The 15131-nt window shown below is 36.5% G+C and overlaps 1 protein-coding gene across 2 annotated transcripts in view; it reads right to left on the bottom strand.

Annotated features, from left to right (window-relative positions):
• Positions 1–15131, bottom strand: part of TBC1D32 (TBC1 domain family member 32) — a 197984-nt gene that overhangs the window by 91386 nt on the left and 91467 nt on the right. For both annotated transcript variants that reach the window (XM_040239024.1, XM_040239025.1), the window contains one exon: positions 13576–13664. In XM_040239024.1, coding sequence (XP_040094958.1) covers positions 13576–13664 — 89 coding nt within the window. The remainder of the gene's footprint in view (positions 1–13575; positions 13665–15131) is intronic.

Raw genomic sequence — 15131 nt, 5'->3', positions numbered from 1 at the left:
CAGCACCCCATACTCATGTCCATTGAGTCAGTGATGCCATCCAACCATCTCATCCTCTGTCGTTCCCTTCTCTTCCTGCCCTCAATCTTTCCCAGCATCAGGGTCTTTTCAAATGAGTCAGCTCTTCACATCAGGTGGCCAAAGTATTGGAGTTTCAGCTTCAACATCAGTCCTTCCAGTGAACACCCAGGACAGATCTCCTTTAGGATGGACTGGTTGCATCTCCTTGTAGTCCAAGGGACTCTCAAAAGTCTTCTCCAACACCACAGTTCAAAAGCATCAATTCTTCGGCGCTCAGCTTTCTTTATAGTCCAACTCTCACATCCATATATGACTACTGGAAAAACCATAGCCTTGACTAGATGGACCTTTGTTTACAAAGTAATGTCTCTGCTTTTGAATATGCTATCTAGGTTGGTCATAACTTTCCTTCCAAGGAGTAAGCATCTTTTAATTTCATGGCTGCAATCACCATCTGCAGTGATTTTGGAGCCCAAAAAAATAAAGTCTGACACTGTTTCCACTGTTTCCCCATCTATTGCCCATGAAGTGATGGGACTGGATGCCATGATCTTCGTTTTCTGAATGTTGAGCTTTAAGCCAACTTTTTCACTCTCCTCTTTCACTTTCATCAAGAGGCTTTTTAGTTCCTCTTCACTTTCTGCCATAAGGGTGGTGTCATCTGCATATCTGAGGTTACTGATGTTTCTTCCAGCAATCTTGATTCCAGCTTGTGTTTCTTCCAGTCCAGCATTTCTCATGATGTACTCTGCATATAAGTTAAATAAGCAGAGTGACAATATATGGCCTTGATGTACTCCTTTTCCTATTTGGAACCAGTCTGTTGTTCCATGTCCACTTCTAACTGTTGCTTCCTGACTTGCATACAGGTTTCTCAAGAGGGAGGTCAGGTGGCCTGGTAGTCCCATTTCTTTCAGAATGTTCCACAGTTTATTGCTCCACAGTCAAAGGCTTTGGCATAGTCAGTAAACTTAAATTAAGTAAGCCCATTTCTAAAGAATAGTTTTAAGAAATAAATATGGAATGAGATATTTATAAAGATGCAAAATTTTTAAAAGCTACATTTATAAACAAACAGAAAGCTGGGAGAGGCACTGGAATATTATTCATCCCTTTAAAATTATGGTATAGATGAATATATATAGATATGAAAGAAGAATTTAAAAAAAGTAAAAAAGACAGATTAAAAACAGTGTTCAAAAAGAATTTTCAATCAAAGGAACTATAGGCATGAAGAGACTAGTGGTGGTTATCTTCAAGAGGTATGAGTTTTCCCTTAAGAGGCTAATTAATATTGTTTTCATTATATTCTAATCATTCTATATAAACAAGAACTCTTTGATAGAGAATTCTAAGTTGGTTATTTTAATTAGTTAGACATCATTTGATTGTCTTCTTTCTGTTCAGTTCAGTCTCTCAGTCATGTCCGACTCTGTGACTCCATGGACAGCAGCAAGCCAGGCTTCCCTATCTGTCACAACTCCCAGAGCTTACTCAAATGTGTGTCCATCGAGTTGGTGATGCCATCCAATAATCTCATCCTCTGTCATCCCCTTCTCCTCCTGCCTTCAATCTTACCCAGTATCAGGGTCTTTTCAAATGATTCAGTTCTTCACATTGGCCGATCAAAGTATCAGAGCTTCATCTTTAGCATCAGTCTTGCCAATGAATATTCAGGATTAATTACCCTTAGGATTGACTGTTTGTACTCCTTATTGTCCAAGGGACTATCAAGAGTCTTCTCCAATACCAGAGTTAAAGGCATCAGTTTTTCAGTGCTCAGCCTTCTTTATGGTCCAACTCTCACATCCATACATAACTACTGGAAAAACCATAGCTTTGACCATATGGATCGTCTTTGGTAAAGTAATCTCTCCATTTTTAAAAATGCTGTCAAGTGTGGTCATAGCTTTTCTTCCAAGGAGCAATCACCTTTTAATTTCATGGCTGCAGTCACAATCTGCAGTGATTTTGGAGCCCAAGAAAATAAAGTCTCTCTCTGTTTTCATTGTTTCCCCATCTATTTGCCATGGAAGTGAAAGGACCAGATACCATGATCTTCAATTTTTGAATGCTAACTTTCAAGTCAGCTTTTTCACACTCCTCTTTCACTTTCATCAAGAGGCTTTCAGTTCCTCTTTGCTTTCTGCCATAAGGGTGGTGTCATCTACATATGTGAGGCTATTGATATTTCTCCCAGCAATCTTAATTCCAGCTTGCGCTTCATCCAGTCTGGCATTTTGCATGATGTACTCTGCATAGAAGTTAAATAAGCAGGCTGACAATATACAACCTTGACGTACTCCTTTCCCAATTTGGAATCAGTCCATTGTTCCATGTCCAGTTCTAACTATTGCTTCTTGACCTGCATAAAGATATTTCAGGAGGCAAGTAAGGAGGTCTGATATTCCCATCTCTTCCACAGTCTGTTGTGATCCACACAGTCAAAAGCTTTAGCATAGTCAATGAAGCAGAAATACATGTTTTTCTGGGATTCTGTTGCTTTTTCTATGATTCAGTGGATGTTGGCAATTTGCTCTCTGGTTCCTCTGCCTTTTCTAAATCCAGCTTGACATTCTGTAAGTTCTCAGTTCATGTACTGTTGAAGCCTTGCTTAGAGAATTTTGAGCATTACTTGCTACATGTGAGATGAGTGCACATGAGTTTGAACATTATCTGGCGTTACCTTTCCTTGGGATGAGAATGAAAACTGACCCTTTCCAGTCCTGTGGCCACCACTGAGTTTTCCAAATTTGCTGGCATATTGAGTACAGCATTTCACAGCATCACCTTTTAGGATTTGAAATAGCTCAGCTGGAATTCCATCACCTTCACTAGCTTTGTTCATAGCAATGCTTCCTAAGGCCCACTTGACTTCACATTCCAGGATATCTGGCTCTAGGTGAGTCATCACACCATCGTAGTTACCTAGGGTCATGAAGACCTACTTCTGTGTATTCTCGTCACCTCTTCTAAATATTGTCTGCTTCTGTTAGATCCATACTGTTTCTGTCCTTTCTTGTGCCCATCTTTGTGTGAAATGTTCCCTTGGTATCTCTAATTTTCTTGAAGAGACGGCTAGTCTTTCCCATTCTATTGTTTTCCTCTATTTCTTTGCACTGATCACTTAGGAAGGCTTTCTTATCTCTCTCATTGCTATTCTTAGGAACACTCCATTCATATGGATACATCTTTCCTTTTCTCCTTTGTCTTTCACTTCTCTTCTTTTCTTAGCTAGTTGTAAGGGCTCCTCAGACAATCATTTTGCCTTTTTGCATTTCTTTTTCTTGTGGATGGTTTGGAGCTCTACCTCCTGTACAACATTTAGAATCTCTGTCCACAGTTCTTCAGGTACTCTATCAGATCTAATCCTTTGAATCTCCTTGTCACTTCTACTGTATAATCATAAGGGATTTGATTTAGGTCATATCTGAATGGTCTAGTGGTTTTCCCTACTTTCTTCAATTTAAGTCTCAATTTGGCAATAAAGAGTTCATGATCTGAGGCACAGTCAGCTCCTGGTCTTGTTTTTGCTGACTGTATAGAGCTTCTCCATCTTTGGCTGCAAAGAATATAATCAATCTTATTTTGGTACTGACTATCTGGTGATGTCCATGTGTAGTCATCTCTTGTATTGCTGGAAGTAGGTGTTTGCTATGACCAGTGCGTTCTCTTGGCAAAACTCTGTTAGCCTTTGCCCTGCTTCATTTTTTATTCCAAGGCCAAACTTGCCTGTTACTACAAGGATCTCTCTTGACTTCCTACTTTTGCATTCCAGTCCCCTTTGATGAAAAGGACATCTTTTTCTGGTGTTAGTTCTAGAAGGTCTTGTAGGTCTTCACAGAACCATTGAACTTCAGTTTCTTTGGCATTAGTGGCTGGGGCATAGACTTAGATTACTGTGATATTGAATGGTTTGCCTAGGAAACGAACAGAGATCATTCTGTCATTTTTGAGATGGTACCCAATTACTGCATTTTGGACTCTTTTGTTGACTATGAGAGCTACTTCATTTCTTCTTAGGGATTCTTGCCCACAGTAGTAGATACAGGGGTCATCTGAATTAAATTTGCCCATTCCAATCCATTTATTTCACTGACTCTTAAAATATCTATGTTCACTCTTGCAATCTTCTGTTTGACCTGAGATGTTTAAAGATTACCTTTTTTAAATTAACTTAATAGAATAAAATTATGTTTTTGATATATACATGTATGTATATCCAGAATCTAAAATGTGGACAGTTTTGTGGTTATATTCTAATTTTTGATGTTAAAGAAACATTACAAAAGAATTTTTAAATTATTTCTTATTACCAGTGTTAATAAGATTTAAGTTTACTTGGCATCTGTGTCACTGGGAATAAATAGTTTGGTGTTTGCTGCAATGGAATATTAACACTTTTCTATGTTCAAGATAACCAGACTGTTTCTAAACTGAAAAATATGTATTTTTTACTTTTCCTCTTCAAGTCATCTTCCAGGTCAAACTTTTTATAAAGAAGTTAGTTATGCAAAAAACTATTCATCATACTATGTATAAAATTTACTATTCATTGATATAAAATAAAATAGCAAGTTGCCAGGGGCCAGCGTGAGGAACTCCGCCCATGGCAAAGGTCATGAGGAAGGAGGCTTGGCATACGCAAAGGCGTGATCAAGCCTCAGGAAACCCCCTGTTCCCGAGCATCTACCCCAAAACCAGAGTCTGTTTTATGTTCTCCCCCATAACCATTTCTCTCGGAGAAGGAGTACACATGTAGCTCCAAGGCAATAAAAATTCCTGGGCGTGACAAGAGTGTTTCAGCTTACGACTCCTCTGAAGGTTATCCAGCCCACCTGTATAGGTTCGTCCAGCCACATGTGATTGTTTACAGCCTCCCAACCTGAGGCATGAGGTGTTTTAGACTTACTAAAGGCAAATTCTTTTGGGGAGTTAGAAATTATTAGTATAGTGGGTTGGTTAGGAATTATATTGGTGAGGGGCTTTTCATTTGTTGTGCCAATAATTGCTGCTAATTCCCTCCCCTGGGTGGGACAAGGATGTCTCAGGTCAAACCTCTCTGCTGACAGACTAGCTTGTGTGACAGGATTATCCATACTCCTGCCACTACCACATGATTGTTTACTACCTCTCAACCATAAACAGCACAGAGAGTTTTGCAGTATTTTGAAAGTCTTAATTAGCATAGAGCTTTTCTCATTGTTGAGTCAATGATTGCCGCCAGGCCTCCACATCCTTAGGCACCTGCGAATATATTAATCAATGTATTTGGAATATAGAAAAGGAAATATAGTAGTTTTTGATGTTAGCAATACTAGACTTTTTGAGTTAATGGATTTTCTCTTTTGTAATAGATCACTGTACTTTAATATAAATCCCTGTGTCCTTGTTATGTAAAAATGTAACTTTATCACTATCTTAAGACTAGACAGATCTTAAGGGGAGCACTGGTGAAAGGATTTTCATTTGTTGGGCTGATGTTTGCTGCTAAATCTCCATGTTCCCTGTCCTTATAATGAATATAACTAACATATAGGAGAAATAAGTATTAACCTTTAAGCATATAGGAGAAATAAGTATTAACCTTTAAGATTAATCATGTTAACCTTGGATTAAATAAATTCTTTTCTTGATTGTAACTCACTAAACCCTCACCCTATAGGAATGCAACTTTATTTGGAGGGTGGTGCCTGGTTTAAGAAAAAACACCCTTGGAAAAAATAAGTTTTTTGGTTATCAGAAAGAAAGGATCATAAAATGTCAGCAGGTCTCACTCATGGCCAGAAGATGATGTAATATCCCTAAGACCTTTTTTTTATACATTTATGTGAAGCACCTGATTTTGATAAAGGTCAGGACTGCTGACCCCCGCGTGACTCTGTATTCATCCCTATGTGTAACAAAAGGTATATAAGCAAACCCCAAAATAAAGGAATCGATCAGTTTCCGGAAAGACTGATTCCCCCATGTCACTTCTTTCTTGCTCCCATTTCTCTGGCTGAATTCCCATCTGGATTCAGCCTCCTTTTCTCCACTATACCATCTCCTACTACACTATCCGTTTCTAATCTCTCTATATATCTGTAATTAAATATGTATTTTTCCAAAGACGCCGACGCCGTCCCCACCTTCAAATTCCCTGGATCCACCAGGGTTGGACCCCGGCAGCAAGTGATTAATTTTAAAGGCTATTCTTTAAATTTGGATTCAAAATAAAACTATTGAGTTTTTATTTTGAAGAAAATTAACAAATAGGCCACATTAGAGTTTCAAATGAAGATGTATTATAATAGATTTTAGGAGAACTATATTAACATTTTTAACCATATTAAATTTTAATGTGTATAATTAAGAATGACTACCTAAGATTTAAAATATTAAAAATAAGCAATTCTACAGTCAATAACTAAAACATAATTTACAGTTTGAGATAAAGACTACTATTAATATTAATAACGATTAACTTTTTCCTCTATAAAATACAGTTTTCATATTGAAATAAAATAGTCTAGGGAAGAGTATAACGTTCCTCTAGCCTAAAGGTGGTTGCTGCTTAGTCACTCGGTCATGTCTGATTCCTTGTGACCCCATGGACCACAGCCTACCAGGCTCCTCTGTCCATGGGATTCTCCAGGCAAGAATACTAGAGTGGGTTGCCATTCTGTTCTCCAAAAAGATGGTTAAGAAAATCTTAAAACTGCTAAACCTTGAACAACATCATGTTGCTCATGGGATCTGACAACAAAAAAAGGCAAGAACAAAAATAAGCAAGTGGGACCAGACGAAACTAAGAAAAATCAATAGAATGAAAAGACAACCTACATAATGAGAGAGAAAAAGCTGCACACCATATAGCTGATGAGCAGCTACATTTTGATACAATCTAAAATGTATAAAGAACTCATCCAACTCAAAAACAAACAAAAAAAATATAATTTAAAAATAGGCAGAGGGTCTAAATATACATTTTCCCAAAGACAATAGGCAAATGGCCAATAGGTACATGAAAAGATGCTCAAATTCCCTAATCATCAGGGTAATGCAAATCAAAACTACAATGAGATCACCTCACACTTGTTAGAATGGCTATTATCCAAACACCAAGAAGTAATGTTAGGATATGGAGAAATGGGAACTCTTGTGCACTGTTGGTGGAAACACAAGTTGGTACAGCCACCACAGAATACAGTACAGAGGTTCCTCAAAAAATTAAAAATATAGGTCTCATATGATGCAGCAATTTTGCTTCTGGATATTTTACCCAAAGAAAGTGAAAACACTAATTCAAAAAGATATATATACCATCAAGTTCATAGCAGCATTGTTTATAAAAGGCAAGAGATGAAACAAACTAAATTTCAATTGATGTATAACTGGATAATGAAAATATATATATATAATGAGATTATTCAGCCATACAAAAGAAAATCTTTCCATTTGCAACATGAATGGACCTTGAGGGCATTATAGTAAGTGAAATAAGTCTGAAAGACAAATACTGTATGATCACTTACATGTGGAATAAAAAAAAAAAAAAAAACACTTCATACATAGAGAACAGACTGACTGCCAAAGGACGGCAGAAGGGCAAGATGGGTGAAGAGAACGTGTACTACATTTGAAAGTCGCTAAGACAGTAAATCTTAAAAGTTCTCATCACAAAAAAAAACGATTCCTATTAACTATGCATGCATGCTGATGATTTTAAGTAGACTTCTGTGTTAAAGTCTACTTCACACATTTATACACAATATATACAAGTATATTTCACAATATATACAACTATCACCTGAACTATGTCAATTACATCTCAAATTATAGACAATTACACCTCAAATTTTAGAGGATAAAAACCTCACTGTGCCTTAATTAGTGTCCTTAAAAGACATGTTTAAGAAAATAATTTGCACCTAGCATATAATAAATGCACAGCCTCTTTGAAAAAGTTTCCAGGCAACTGTCTTAATTAACAGAGTTAGCAAATGAATATTAGCCCAATAACCAAAAAATACTGGCCAATGAGGTGGCATGAAAGCAAAAGAAAATGATACTCCCTCAGGAAGTTTTAAGTTTTCGTCAGAGAGAAAAATAAAATTAAGTCCTTGTGAATGACCAAAAAGGCAATGGACATCCAGGAAAATTATAAGATCAGAGTATGCTATAATAGGGCTTACTTTGGGGCTCAGCTGGTAAAGAATCTGCCTGCAATGTGGGAGAACTGGGTTTGATCCCTGGGTTGGGAAGACCCCCTGGAGAAGAGAAAGGCTACCCACTCCAGTATTCTGGCCTGGAGAATTCCATAGACTGTATAGTCCATGGGGTCACAGAGTCAGACACAACTGAGCGATTTTTACTTTATGCTATAATAAGTCAAGGAGAAAGTAATTCATAAAGTAAGCTTTGCCTTGAAAGAGGATGATCCACATTTTAACAAAGATGGCAAAAGTGAAGATAACATTCAAGACAAACAGGTATAGAGGTAATAATAAACACTGTGCTTGATGGAGCTAAGTCTAACCTACATTAGTTCAGGGTGAGGAAGGTAGAAAATATTAATAATATACATAGGAAAGGTGAAGATGTTATGGAGCTCCTTGAAAGCCACGTAAGAGTCTGGAATTGTCAAGTTATTTAAAATGGGATGATGGAGAGCTTTATAAAGATGCTATTCTTTTCTGCATTAATTACCTCACACTTTTCATTATCAACATCCAATTTCTCACTAGGTAGCGAGGTTAAAGAGAATGAGCATCACATCATATTTACACATTATTACATCTCCTACATGTAGCACAGAGCAACGTATTCAAAGAGTTCAAAAGTGCTGGTCGTTAGGTCATTTCAAAGAAGGCAAATGGGACCAAATCTGGGAACCCTTAATGCTGTGACCAAAGACTGAGTTTTTCCTTGGGTATTACAGTCACCTGAGGCTGCTATGCTTTCCTCATAGAGATACCAGCCACTCACAGAGGATGAGATGGTTGGATGGCGTCACTGACTCAATGGACGAGAGTGTGAGCAAACTCTGGGAGATGGTGAAGGACAGGGAAGTCTGGTGTGCTGCAGTCAATGCGGTCACAAAGAGTCAGACACAACTGAGCGACTGAACAACAACAACAACATATGCACAGCTGGCGATTTGAGAAAGTAAATATAGATGTGAATGTCTTCCAAGTTAAAAACAAAACAAAACTGGCCAGGTAAACAGAGAAAACTAAAAATTTTTTAATCTTACTCTGTAGTCAAATATAAAAAGTATTACTCATCTTAGGTCACTACAAGAAACCCAGATTAGCTTCATTTCCTTCCTGAGTAGAGAGGAAAATAGAGTCTCTGACTCATGAAGGTAGGTCAGGAAATGGCAGGAGTACATCCTTGTAACATAGGTGAATACAAGGAAGCTGGGAGGCCAAATCAATGAGAACATTAATGTCCTCAGCTATTTTACAGCAGAGAGTCAATCAATACTTTATAAAAGTGAGATACAATGCTCAGACCACTTGAAATATTTTACATAATCTTTTTTCTTAACCTTAGAGGAAATGCTGGGGATATAATTACCTCTCAAGTGAAAAGACCTATTTGAAATTCAGCAATTCTTTCTGTCTCACTAGGGTTTCTTTTTCTTTTCTATGAAATTCATTTTGAATTTTAAATGGAAACAATGATTCCATTTTTATAAACTATTTCCACATATCTATTCTTCTGTCTGTATATGCATAGAAAGACATCTAGAATGATTTTCCTCAATGTTGATAACGTCACTTTCAGAGTTAGAAGGAATCTCATTTACTATATTTAATTACCTGCATTGGTTAATTTCTTTATAATAAAGACAAATTATTTTTTGAAATGCAAAGAAAATTAAGATGACTCAATGAGTTGTCTGGTAGCTCAGAATAATGGATTACATTGGGGATAAAAACTGGGACATCCACTGGCATACAGATGTACTAAAAGGCAAAGGCATAAGTGAATGAACTAGGGGTAGAGTATAAAGTAAAAAAGTGGATTCAGAACCAAGCCCCGAGTATTCTATCAATCAGAGGTTGCCTAGAAAATGAAAAGGAGCAGGAACTGCAGCCATAGGAGTATCTGCTATCACAGAAGGTAAAATCACATAGAAAGAAATGTCCCATTATGTCAATGTCTTGCTTACAGCACGATGAGAATATAGAATCCACTAGATTCATCAGCATAGAAGTTGCAAGTGACCTTAAGATGAACAGGATGTGCAGTTCTGACAGAGCTGTATAAGGCAATATCAAATCTTAAGTGGGCTGAGGAGTAAACAGAGGTGAGCAAGCGGGGACAGTTTGTGCAGACATGTTTTGCTGCAAGAGAAAAAGAAATAGGACAATGACTGCAGAGAGACATGATATCAAGAGAAGTTTCTTTGTGCATGTGTTTTGCTGCATTTCAATATAAATTGGGACATATAAAGGCAAGCCTGCACACTGTTGATGTGGAAACAGAGGGTAGGAGAGCTAATCAAAGAAGCAACCTTCTTGAGTATTAGTTATTTACAATATAAGACTTATAAGACGACCCTGGCAAATAAAAATTCAGAAACTTAAATAGGATGTGATGCTACTGAAAGTGTAAATCCACATTTCCCTAAGCCCCAAATTAGCCTTATCGAAGTGCTGTGGAAAACCTAAAGAAATTATATAAAACTTATCATTATGCTAGTCTAGATTTTTGAAGCAAGGGAAAAAAATGAAATGAATGGAAGAAAGCAATGCTAAATGAAGAAATCAAACACATTACTAAGATGATCTCCTGAAGGGAATGGTACAAGTAGAAACAAACCAGAAAATTGTGTGAGTGAGAAAAAATGATACAGGCAAAAATCCCAAATACAAAGAAACGGGATTTATATAATACTGAACTGAAGTTATGACTTAAATTATCACCATTGGACCTCAGTGACCAATGATAGAATCAGTAGAAAAATGAAAATAAACTAACTTGAGATGCATAACTTAAGAACATAACTATTATAAGGATGGACTTTAAAATACAATGAAATAAACTTCCTATCAAGGAAAAATTTGTTAAAAGGAACATAAAATTAAAATATGATTTTTTTCTTCAAAAAGTTGTTTGAATGCTGACATTATAAATAGCATATTACGTGGCAGCATCTAGAAGACTACAGAGATACTGAAAAAATGAAGTTAAAATTTATTTTTTAAGTAAAAATAAAAAATAGTATGGAGCAAGTAGACAGATATAAAGAAACACTTGAAGTACTGCTTCTCTCTATCTATTACTAACATTTTTATAGTGCTTTCTATGTGTCAAGCACTGCTATGCCCTTCTAATTTTTTATATGTAAGTCTCAGGTTAACTCTATGAGGAAATATATAATTATCCTCCATTTTACAGATGGTAACTGACATCTCACTTTCAGTTCAGTTTAGTCACTCAGTCACGTCTGACTCTGCGATCCCATGGACTGCAGCACCTGAGGCCTCCCTGCCCATCACCAGCTCTGGGAGTTTACTCAAACTTATGTCCATCAAGTCGGTGATGCCATCCAACTATCTCATCCTCTGTCATCCCCTTTTCCTCCTGCCTTCAATCTTTCCCAGCATCAGGGTCTTTTCAAATGAGTCAGCTCTTCGCATCAGGTGCCCAAAGTAGTGGAGTTTCAGCTTCAACATCAGTCTTTCCAATGAATATTCAGGACTGATTCCTTTACAATGGACTGGTTGGATCTTTTTCGCAGTCCAAGAGGTCTCACTTTACACAACTAGTAAACAGCAGGCAGTCTGACTATATGTTGCTAACCACTATATATATTGATGGTTATTACATGTATCAACAATGGAATGGTAAATCTTTTTCATGTAGGAGAGAATGACTCCATTTAAACATTATAAGAAAGCACACACACACACATCAATATACTTTATCCTCAGGAGCATTTTACTTCTTGGATTGCTTTTTATATGACTTAAAATCCTACTGTTAAAAATTTAGCCAGAATACCAGAGGAAAATATTACCTTATAAAAGAAAGAAAACATACAGAACAAAATTCATTCAATGTATTAATAAGAAGAGGCCACAATCTATGGTCTACAATTAGAAAACTCAGAAAAACACTTGGTATACAAAAGGAGGATCTACTGGTACGATTTCCCCAGAAATCCTCATCACTGCTTGCTATGTGATTATCTGATGCTATTCACAGAAAATTAAAATTGAATGTGAAAACACATTTTGAGATAAAGAGCACACTACCCAAAAAAGTATAATAGCTGTATCTTTTTTTTTTCTACCTTCTTTGAACTAGAAAGTCCAACAATGAAGCTCAGCTATTAATGAATGTAATTTTAAAAAAGGTTTAAGACTTATATACTACCATTAGAGAATTCTAATTTTAGAAAAGTAATTGCTTTCTTCTTACATTGAACATTCTCACTGACTCCTCCACCATACTTGAAAAAGTTACTCTGCTAGTCAAAAGGAAATCATGAACCTATGAAAGTGAACATTTCTTTAATTCAGCTGCTTTTAAATGTTAAGGATAATAAATTCAACCAGAAAATATTTAAACCTTGGGTTAAAAAGTATGATAAATATTGAGGAGCAAAATCTGGGCAAGATATCATCCATTGCTAGGCCTCTTTTTAAAAAGACCACATTTTGGCAGGAATTCAATCCAATACCGAGGGAGGAAAGGAACAGGCTGAGCTGCCTCCATCTTGAAAAAGAAGGAAACGCCATCTTCCACGTTCGGTGAGCTTTGGACCATGTGCCTAGGAGCCATGGGGATAACATACCTATAGCCAAACTGGCCTCCGGGACTGATAAACACCAGATTCCATATCAAGATTTCCTGTCGCCAAAAATAATGTAATAATCCTCTATGTAGTCAATCACCTTTGTAATCTTTATGGCACCCATTGGTGTAGGCTACAGTGTATAACCAGCTGACCCTTCTGATTATGAATCATGGCTGTAACCTGATTGTATCTCCCTTTAACATTTTCCAGGTTAGGTTTAAGGAATTTGGGGATGTGGGCTTGAGCAGTACACTTAAGATACATAAGGTTTTCACAAAAGTCAGTTGGTTTCCTTAGCTAGAAGGAGACTCTGCCTTGGGCCCACAGGTGTACTAAACTGCACTCCACTATCTGCATTGTCCTTCTGAGTGTGTTTGTTTCCCGGAACGTGTGGCTACAATGATACCAATGCAGGGAAACCCCAGTTGACTCCTGAGAAAACTGAATAGTAAAAAAATGCCTCTAATAAATCAAGCAAAAATGATAATACAGAACCTAAATGCAGCAAAGACTATAATGTAAAAATCTAATGACTATAATTTACTCTGTAATATTACAGAAGACAAATTACCTTTAAACATGCTTTAAAAATTATTCAAAATATTATAAAATAATTTTAATTATATTATATTATAAAATTTAAAATATTATAACAATTTAAATATCATAAAATTATTTTAAATATTATAAATATAGAACATATGCTCAACTATTTCTACAACACAGAAAACACCAAGTGAAATTCAGCATCTTACCTTAGACCAAAGATGTGTGATTGTTCGTAGTTGAATAAAGAACGAATCTTGGCTTCAGAATTCAAAATTATAAGTCTGTCAATAATATCCTATAAAATAGTCTTAGAGTTAGACTGTACTTGGCTGAAACCATTTAAAGAAAATCAAATTGACAAATATTTAGATTTGTGCTTTACATGTAAATGTATGGAGCTTTACATTTGAATGTAGAGAGCCATTTAAAAAAGGGATTTTATTTTTTTAATTAATAGCTGAGTCTCACCCCTAGATTCTAAATTAATTGGTCTGGGTGTGATATGGACATTAAGACTTGTAAACATTCCTGAAATGAATCAAATGTTTAGCCAAAAAGGAGAATCATTAATTTATAACCCACTTTGGTACTGTGTGAGCAGCTTACTGTAACCAGTTAAATACTGTTTAAACTGCTAAAAATGCAAACTACTTTCAAAAACAAATTTGAATTCTACACATGTGAAGCATAAACAGTGGATTTAGTTTTATCTGGAACTACTTGAGATTTTGTTAATATATATTGTCTTCTCATGTAAATCAGTGGTTTCCAACCCTGAACACGACCCTATAGAACTTAAAAAAGTAAACAGCTGTCCAGGCTCTGCTGCTGCTGCTGCTAAGTCGCTTCAGTCATGTCCGACTCTGTGCAACCCCATTGACAGCAGCCCACCAGGCTCCCCCATCCCTGGGATTCTCCAGGCAAGAACACTGGAGTGGGTTGCCATTTCCTTCTCCAATGCATGAAAGTGAAGAGTGAAAGTGAAGTAGCTCAGTCATGTCTGACTCTTAGCGACCCCATGGACTGCAGCCTACCAGGCTCCTCCATCCATGGGATTTTCCAGGCAAGAGTACTGGAGTGGGGTGCCATTGCCTTCTCCTACCCCAGAGCAATTACCTCACTATTCCTGACGGGAAGATTCTGGCATTAACATCCTTGTAAAAACTTCCCCAAGTTGTTGCAATGGGTAACCAGATTTAAAAATCACTGATGCAGAGAGAACTTGATGCCTAGGTGTCATCAGTTATCCCAAGCAATGACAACAAAATACAAGCCCAGCACAAAATTTTGAGCATTCTCTAAAAGGTTTTCTTTCTATAATGCATGACTTTTGTGCATATCTTTGGGTTTAGGCCTAAGAAATTTATTTATAGACAAATACCTTTCTCTCTCATTGTTCCTTTTCCTGACCAACAAACTTGCTACATTTCATAAAGTTTAAATTTAAGATACTTCTGTAACCAATATGGCAAAAGGAGGAAGGTTATACTAGGAAATAAAGTCACATATTTACTGAGGTCAATGTAGATAATAGTACAAACATATCAAATAACTTGAGAGGCCAAGAATTAAGTCTGTAAGAAGGAGGAAATAATGGACTTAAAATCACATTTGAAAAATAATAAACAAGACACAGTAAATACAGGATTTTTAATAAACTTACAAACTGTTTCCATGGAACACTTAGCAAGGCATTTACCATTCCACAGATATCTTGAAAAATGTATAAATAATATAAGCACAAGAATTTACAATCAGTCTA

Source organism: Oryx dammah, unplaced genomic scaffold (assembly GCF_014754425.2).
Source record: "Oryx dammah isolate SB20612 unplaced genomic scaffold, SCBI_Odam_1.1 HiC_scaffold_4, whole genome shotgun sequence".
Taxonomy (NCBI): Eukaryota; Metazoa; Chordata; class Mammalia; order Artiodactyla; family Bovidae; genus Oryx; species Oryx dammah.
The sequence above is the reverse complement of the archived record's forward strand: the minus strand, read 5'-3'. Positions and strand labels throughout refer to the sequence as shown.